General features: G+C 64.6%; 1 protein-coding gene across 9 annotated transcripts in view; it reads right to left on the bottom strand.

Moving 5' to 3' along the window:
• Positions 1 to 256: 256 nt before the first annotated feature.
• The window catches only part of R3HCC1L (R3H domain and coiled-coil containing 1 like), a 52618-nt gene continuing 44288 nt past the window's right edge, over positions 257 to 8586 (bottom strand). For all 9 annotated transcript variants that reach the window (XM_048857259.2, XM_075131136.1, XM_048857260.2 and 6 more), the window contains 5 exons: positions 5439 to 5614; positions 4986 to 5056; positions 4201 to 4296; positions 3498 to 3638; positions 257 to 1069 (listed from right to left, as the gene is read on the bottom strand). In XM_048857259.2, coding sequence (XP_048713216.2) covers positions 1014 to 1069; positions 3498 to 3638; positions 4201 to 4296; positions 4986 to 5056; positions 5439 to 5614 — 540 coding nt within the window. In that variant the 3' untranslated portion in view covers positions 257 to 1013. The remainder of the gene's footprint in view (positions 1070 to 3497; positions 3639 to 4200; positions 4297 to 4985; positions 5057 to 5438; positions 5615 to 8586) is intronic.

Here is an 8586-nt window from a genome sequence, read left to right as displayed (position 1 = left end):
AGTTTGAGCCCATCGCGTTGAAGCTGTTCACTCTGAAACCTAATACTGTGTTAAATGTCCATACATTAACCATTTCACTACTGACCATTTCACCAGGAATACCCAGCTCCAGCACTTCTGCCACTGTCCTAAACAGCCTCTCCAGGTGCTGAGACGGCCAGTTGCAAGGGAGCGTAGCTCCCTCTGCCCCCCATATCACTCCTTTGCCAGGGTTACGAGGGGTAAGTACAGAGATCTGCAGCCCAGAGCCTCTGGGCAGTGTAAAAACCAGGCAATTTAATAGCAAAATAAAGGACAGGGAATCTCCATCTCACACGGCTTCTCACTCACTCATGCTTGGCACGCCCCCAGGCTGCGTTGGCTCGGCTCGGCACAGCACAGCACGGCACGGCTCACGCAGAGTCCTGCAAAATCCCCTCCCGCTGCCCAGGGCTGTTTGCATGGTCCAGGCTGCTGCAGGGAGCAAGGGGGTTACCATCTTGAGAGCGAGCTGGGCAGCCTGGAGGCCACATTCCCAGCAGCAAACGAGGCTGCAGCCAGTGTGTCAGGACAGCGTTACCCAGCACCAGCATAGCCTGGGCAGTGCCAGGCACAGGGCACAGCCACCAGACTCAGCTGAGCTCTCGCTGCCCCAGCCCAGCGTTCAAACCCTTCCTGCCCCAGATCACTGACTCCCCGTACTCCAGGGTCTCAAAGGGCAAGGGACGGGGACGGGGCAGGCCAAGGCCCCCTTCCAGGGTGCACACAGCCGGCGGCAGGGCCTGCCAGGCTCCCCCACTAAGAGTCCTAATACAAACAGCTGCTGTGTTTTGTCAGCCAGACCCCGCTTCCCCCGCGCCAGGCTCCAGACAGGCCTCTCCCCTTCCCCCCTCGGACACAGCCTGGCCAGCCTGCGTGGGTGCAGCTGGCACTGGGCTGCACTGGCATCTGAAACCCATGGCACCACAGTGCCCCCCCATCATGTGCCTGCCAGCAGCCCTGGGTGCTCTGGTCGTCTCTGCTGCAGCCCTGGCTCAGTCCCGGCCTTCCCAGATGTCCTCCCGCTGCTTGTTCTCCAGGCGCTTTCTCTCTGCAGAGACAAGGGAGGGAGGGTGAAGCTTGGCTCCAGGCCCCTGGGTTCCGAGCAAGGGCCCGCACCAGCCCCGGCTGTCCCAGCCACAGCGTGTCCCATGTCCCATGCCCCCCGCTCCTGCTACCCTACTGCAGCACCCCTCCCAGGCCATCCACTAGACGGGCAGGGGCTCTTGGGGCTGAGAGCAGTGAGGCAGAGGGCCGGAAAGGGGGGCCTGGGAGCTCCCAGACTGTCTGTCACCCCCACCTGTGAGCTGGCTCTGGTGCCCCACACCGAGCGCGCTGCTTGGGCTCCACCTAGTGGCACGAGCTGATCCCTGCAGCTCAGGAGAAATGCACCTGCTGCCAGAGGCAGGTGGGGAGGGCAGTTGCCCCTGGCCTGAGGGGGCCCCTCACTCAGCTATTCCGAGGGGCGCAGTGGGGTGGACCCACAGGAATGGGAAGTCTCTGCTCAGCTCCAGGCTTTTCCCTGCCACTGTGCCCCTTCCCTGCCCCCCCCCCCCCAGGCAGCACCATCATGCCCTGGGTAAGAGTGGCAGGGACTCCTAGTCCCAGAGAGCACTAACACCACCCCACAAGTGGGCAGGAGGGAGGGGGCCTGGGCAGGGGGCGAGGGTCTGCACGGGCAGGCAGGCACACATGGGCACACCACGAATGGCAGAGTGCTCTCGTGGCAGGCAGACAGGTAAGGGTTAATCTCCTGGCCCGTTCCATGCTCATGACAGACAGACACGCTCTGGACATTCACCGTGACCTTGTTACACTCGGTCTGTTTCCTGGCCCGCCCGGCTCGCTCCATCACCGGTTATCTGGCCGTTGCAGCTGGAGGGCCGCGAGCCAGCTGCCATGCCTGCCAGAGGGGGCCGGGCAGACTGACAGCCTGCAGCAGGCTCTGCCCAGCAGCCCAGCCGATTGCCAGATGCTGCCCCAGGTGGGGCTGCAAACCGTGGAGCCGAAGACAGGTCCTGGGGTGGAGAACCCGCTCCCCCTTCCCAGAGCTGCCTGCACACCCCCAGGCAGAGCGCTCCCCCTTCAACCAGCAACAAAGGGCTGAGCTGGGCAAGGCCCGGGGGGCACTGCAGGGAACAGGCCCCACCATCGTTCTCCCGGAGCTAGCCAAGACAGGCAATGAGATTTGCAGCAGGCACTAAATGGGGGAGGGGCTGCAAGCACCAGCAAGTGGCGAGTGAGGGCACCATGGCACAGGGACCCCGCCTCAGAGCGAGGGGAAAGCCTGCGGGCAGGACCAGAGAGGAGCTGGCATTGCACAATGCCCTGGGCCAACCTCACCCAGCGCACGCACCCAGCGACAGATGGGGCAGGGCAGAAAGGAGCCAGGCCGGGCAGTGCTGACGTGGGAGGAGGGCTGGTGGAGCGGGCTAAGCCAGGACGGGGGCAGGAGTGTGCAGCCCTGGGCGGGCAGGGCCAGGAGCCACTGGACAATCTGCGGGAGCCGCCAGCCCCAGGGACTCGCCAAATGCAAGTGTGGGGCCTGCTGGGGTTACACGAGGCAGGACCCAGGATTTGTTCCTGGCCCCACCGTGCTCTGGTCTGTGAAGCAGCACAGAGCGGCCCCCGGCGGGGCTAGCCCGGGGCTAGGAGCCAGGCAGCTTGGCCAGTGAGCTGGGGGAATGGCTTCCCCACCAACCCTGCATCCCCGTGTGGGGAGGGAAGGAATGCCCGGACTGGCCATGTGGGCAGCATTTGCCCAAAGCCTGGCCCACGTCCTGGCAGCACCAAGCTGTGCCAGGAACGAGGTGGGCATGGAGCTGAAGCGCAGGGGCTGGTCGTGGGGCTCCGCTGCCCGGGCTCACTGCTTGCCCCACTCCCAGAGCGGCCAAGGGCCAGGGGGTAGCACAAACTGGCATCTAACCAACGCTGCCCAGCACCACCGTGCCACAGCCTTTCACCAGCCGCTCCGCCCGCACTTCCCCACCCACGAAGCTGCAGCCGCCTCTGGGGTGGGCTGGGGCCAATGCCTAACCCCCCACACAAACGGCAGGGGGATTTACTTTCCACAGAGGGAATTTGGCCAGAATGCCTGGGATAGGGCCCAAATTGGGGGCAAGGCCCAGGGTCAGGGCTCAGCCGCCCCCTAGTGAAGAGCACTGAACACCAGCACTGCTTCCCGCAGCGCCTGCAGCTCCCCGGGTTCTCCCACGCAAGCACAGATCCCAGCGTGGCTGCAGGTGCAGCCAGCCAGCCTGTCGGCTCTCCACAAGCAGACAGCGAGGCCTGGGCCAGGCTCTCCCTGAACAGCCAGCAGCAGCAAGCGGGCAGCGTGCAGCAGACGGCTGAGAAACCCCTGCATGCCCCCACTGCCCCGACGTGCCACCCCCAGCGCCTGCAAGCCGAACAGCCCAGGCTGCAGGGATGAAGGGGCAGCTCCACACCCCGCAGCAGGAAAGCAGCAGCTAGGAGCCAACCTCGGGCCTCCTGCAGCTTCTTGCGCTCGGCCTCACGCTCGGCTCGGCTCTGGTTGCTCCGCACTCCGAGGGCTCCGATCACCAGCCTCCGGGCCAGGGCCGCAGACGTCTCCGGACGCTCTTTCGCTGGCTGCAGGAAGTCTGGAGAGAGGAGATAGCCATCACCCCAGGGACTGCAGCACGGAGCTAGCAGGGATGCGTGTCCCAGGCCTGGCTGTGGGGAGCGCTAACCCGCCCCGCACTGTGATCGCTGCCAGATGCCAGGGCCCTGTCTACAGTGGGCTCCCCCATGCGGCTGGCTGCACTGGGGCCAGATGAGTCCTAGCCCTGCTCCCTGTCCGGTCCCCGCCCTGTGGGCACCTCCCTGCTCTGGGCCATGCAGGCAACTATCCTCCCCATGCCAGGCCGCTTAGCACCGGGCCTGGAGCAAGCAGCCACCTGTTCCCAGGGGATCACGGCAGACCGAACCAGACGCTGGCATCCATGGCCAGTCCCACGCACCCTGACCCTGCAGGGCACTCTGAGCACAGCACGGGGGAGGTACAGCTCTCTCCTGGCTCCAACACTGCCCTGCCCGTGGGCCACTTGAGCCGCGATCCGGGCGCTGCGCGGCCCCAGACCCTTGCAGCAGCATTCCCATGTGATGACTCCACTCCTGGAGCCCAGCAGCTGGGATGGGGAGGTCGCCCCCCTCCGCACTCACCAGCACAAGCCCTGGCTTTGGCTTTGGCTGCTCTTGTGCCTTGCGCCAGGGGCCGGGTCTTCACCATCACGTGCCTGCTGCTCAGGGCGTCGCGCGCTGCGGGAAGAGGGCGGGGGCCAGAGTCAGGGAGGGACCCCCAAGGGAGCTGCACCAAGAGCCGGGGAGCCTGCCGGGCAAGCCCTGAGAACAGGGACCAACAGGGCTCTCCCAGCTCCTTGGCCCCCAGGCTCAGCAGTGCCGTGCCCAGCCTGCCCTTGCGGTAAGGGAAAAGGAGCACGCCGGGCAAGGTCCCATTTCTGTGCCATGCCCATGCCCGAGCAGCCCATGCCCACCCGGAGACCAGTGCCGGGGCACCTGGACCCAGCCTCCCCATGCCCCACAGGCAACAGCAGAACAACGAAACCAGCCCCAGGCTGTGCCAGGTGGGGGGAGGGCACACCCAAGAACACCCCAGCAGCCACAGCTGGCAGTCTCAGCGGCCAGCCTTTCCCACTGTGGGCAGGGGACATGGCGCCGGACGACTAACAGCGTCGCTTGGCTGTCTGCCAGTCGCTGATCCACAGCCCTGCCCGTCCCAGCAGGAGCCCAGGCAGGTCAGCCAGCCCTGTGGCCAGCACACGGAGCCCAGCGCCTAGCACCCTGGGGGCGAGCGGGTGGACACAGCACTGCCCATCTCACCCAGGCTGCTCCTTCAGCAGAGACTCCAGCCTGGGCACCAGCAATGGGCAGGACTTTACCCAGGGGCCTCACAGCTGCACCCGCCCCAGCTCTGGAGGTGCACGTACCTGCAATGGGGCTGGAGAAGATGCCCAGTGCGTGCGTGTCGTCCACCCATTTGATGTCAAAGCCTTTTTTCCTGCCAGGGAGAGCAAGCAGCTGAAATCTGAGGCATCGATGGCATCAGCACCGTGGGGGCGAGGGACAGGGGGCACCGGGGCCGCCAAGGACAGGGACCCTGGGGAGGGGCTAGACAAGGCTGGAGCACTTTCTGCAGCGCCATTTCGGGAGGGAGGACAGGCAGAGCCCAGAGGCTCAGCGGGCAGGAGCGGGAACTGGCTGGGGAAGGCCTCGATCCAGAGCTCTGTGGCCATCTCGGGGGCGTGCAAATCTGGCAAAGGAGCTTGCAGAGCTGGGGGCTGCTGGGGGGAGGGTCGGGGACAAGATTCCTGGCCTCTGGCGCAGAGCGACCGTGCAGGACTCTGGGGGCGGTGGTCTCTGCCTGGGCCGGGGGGACTCACTGGTAGCTGCAGAAGATGTGCAGCAGGTCAGCGGTGCCGAAGTCCTGCGGGAAGTCGTAGATCTCGATGACATGGGGCAGCTCCGAGTCACTGAGGTCCAGCTCAGCAGGCTGCCAGCCGGAGTAGTCGAAGCGGGGCTCCTGCAGGCTGCTCCTGGGCTTTTCACCGCCCAACAGCTGTGGGGACATACATGGGGCTGTGAGCTACCCCCCTGGTGCCCAGGCTGGGCCCCCCCCGCCCTACCCAACAGCCCGGCTCAGTGTGACGGCTCGCAGGACTGGCTGCTCCATTCAGGAACTTGCCCCATTGCACACTCTGCAGCTTGGCAGCCTGGCTGGCTGCAGTCTCTGTGTGGAGCGAGCAAGCAGGCTGATAAATGGGGTGAGCTCCTGGGCCCGCATGCCGGCCATCAGCCCAGGAGATGGATTAACAGCCCTGGGGACGCAGGGAACTATCGATCGGGCCTCCACGCTGCAGCTGGGCCTCTCCCATTACTAACCTCCCTTGGCTTTGCTGTGCCACTGGGGTCCCGAGACAGGGGGCAGGGCACAGCCACGGCTGGTGCATTGGCTGCTGGCTCCCTGGGAACCCTTCACATGCTGGTCATGCTCACTGCTCCTGCCAGGGCACGCTGCCCCACACAGGGACAGTCACATGGCACCTCCCCAAAACAAGGCCAGCACACCACACGCCCAGCTCAACCCCAGTGCCCCGGCCGGACCTCCCCGGGCCTGCACCAGGCAGGCAAAGGGCCACGCTGGGCACTGCAAGCTGCCGCATGAGCACTGGAGATGGAGCGGTCTCAGCGACTCTCCAAGGGATCTGGACCAAGGGCCGGACACACTAACCAGCCCCTGACATGGCGCTCATAGGCTAGGTGTCACCCCTGGGTCCTGGGAGGGGCAGCAGGGCACAGGCAGGGCCTGGGGCACCTGCAGCTTTGGAGCGGGGGAGAGGCCCCGGGGCACAGCTGCTGGAGCCGGAGCCAGAGCATCATCTGCAACATGGATCAAAGCTGGGGCTGACTGATGGGATGGAGTCAGAGCCTGGGGACTGCTCTCCACTTGCATGAGGAAGCCAGGCTGCCCCTTCCCACATTACGGCGGTCCCCCTCAAGTGGGTCCTATGCCAGCCTGCGCCTCTGCCCAAGAGACAGCGAACAGACCTGGGTCGCAAACCTTTCACCCAGTCCAGGCTCTGCCCTGGGCTCCCCCGGTTCTCCAGAGCAAGGCACATTCCCACCCAGCAGCCGATGTGTCCGCTGGGCACAGGGACACAGAAGGCGCTGAAAGGCTCTTATCTACAGAGTCTCCTGGGACCCCGCAGAGAGACAGGCTGGCACAGAGTCCTAGCAATAACAGCAGCTCATGCTTCCACATCGCACGGTCACAGCAGTTCCCAGCCCCTCAGAGGTAACCGCAACGCACTGCATGGGGGATCCTGTCCCACCCTGAACCAGCCCCCCGGGGCGTCGCCGGGCAGGACAGGCCCAGGGACGCCCAGCGCTGCCAGCGGTCACAGCCACGTGCCGAGACCCAGCATCGCCAGGCACTGCAGGACAGGCCCAGGGACGCCCAGCGCTGCCAGCGGTCACAGCCACGTGCTGAGACCCAGTGATGATGCCAGGGGCAGCGATCTGTCTCATGCTCTCCCTGCTGTGCTATGCCCACCAGCGGAACCCTGGGTCCAGCCCAGCCCCAGAGGATCTCAGAGGGGCAAAGCGCATTTCCAGCACAGGATGCAGCCAGGATGCTGGGGTCATGTCTGGCTCTAGAGCAGGGCCCAGGGATCTCTGTCACCGAGTCTCCGGGCGATGCTCTGGAGCTGCTCCCTACGAAGCCAGGCAGGACTCTGGTGAGGTCTCCTCTCCGGGAGCAGCCTGTCTGCAGGACACACAGCTCACCCAGCTTCCACCTTCCTGGGTCTGAACTCAGAGCATTCAGCTTCCTCTGCCCCTCCGTGCGCTTCCCCCAGCAAGTCCGCTCAAGTGGGGTCCTGGGGAAGCCAGAGGGTCCTGCACCCCAACTCCGCAGTCAGATGTGACTCTCAGCCAGCCAGTAAAACAGGAGGTTAGACGACAGGAACATGGTCTAAAACAGGAGCTTGTAGGTAGAGAGAACAGGACCCCTCAGTCGGGTCCATTTTGGGGGGCAGTGAGCCAGACAACCACGTCTGCCCTTCACTCCTCGTCCCCAGCCAACCCCAAACTGACTCCCCCTCCAGCCCCTCCTCCTCTGGGCTTTGTCCCTTTCCCGGGCCAGGAGGTCACCGGATTCCTTTGTTCTCCAACCCTTTAGCTCTCACCTTGCAGAGGGGAAGGGCACAGGCCATCAGCTGCCAGGAGACAGAGTGTCGGCCATTTATGTACCCTGGCCCTTTGCTCTGCAACAATTACACTCCCTTAATCCCACCATCGAGAGATTTAAGAAATGCACAGGGGAAACTGAGGCACCCCTACAGTATTCAGAGGAAACATTAAGAACAGTCCCACTTTGTCACAATCTCTAATAGCACCAAGCTGCCTGGAGCTCTGTTTTACATCCCATCCAAGGACACTTGGATCCCACGGCGGTGAGCACCTTCGACATGCCCAGGGGACAGAGGAAACCCTCCCTCGCAGCAGAGGCACTGGCCCGGCACACCTAGCCCTACTGCAGCCCAGGAGCTGCCCCTCCCGCGCTGCCAGGGGTCAGCCACCACCAGCTGCTGTGCGGCTGCGTTACCCTTGGCACCCGGTCACTGAGCGCCTAACACATCCCCTGGTAGACTGGACGGGGCCGTTCTCGCTGTCACAGGCCCCGCAGCAGTGCCGCTCCCTCGGCCAACCAGCGGATTTACTGCTCCAGTCAGGCCGGCTCCCGCGCAAACAAAGCAGCCATTTGTTAGCGTGACTCACTGCCTCCCTTCCTGGCCCATCGCGCAGGGCCTGAGTGCGGAGGGCAGGTACCGTGCAGGGGGCGTCTATAACCTAGAGGTGCTGGAACTATTTGTAGGGGGGGTGCTGAGAGCCGTTGAAGCAAACTGTAAACCCTGGATATGACAGAAACCACGTCAAGCCAGGGGGTGCAGCAGCCCCCCCCAGTTCCGGCAGCTCTGCCCAGCCCCAGTCCCTGCCCAATCCCCAGGCAGCCTGTGACGAAGTGGGACT

The sequence above is a fragment of the Caretta caretta genome, chromosome 7 (assembly GCF_965140235.1).
Source record: "Caretta caretta isolate rCarCar2 chromosome 7, rCarCar1.hap1, whole genome shotgun sequence".
NCBI classification, from domain to species: domain Eukaryota; kingdom Metazoa; phylum Chordata; order Testudines; family Cheloniidae; genus Caretta; species Caretta caretta.
The sequence above is the reverse complement of the archived record's forward strand: the minus strand, read 5'-3'. Positions and strand labels throughout refer to the sequence as shown.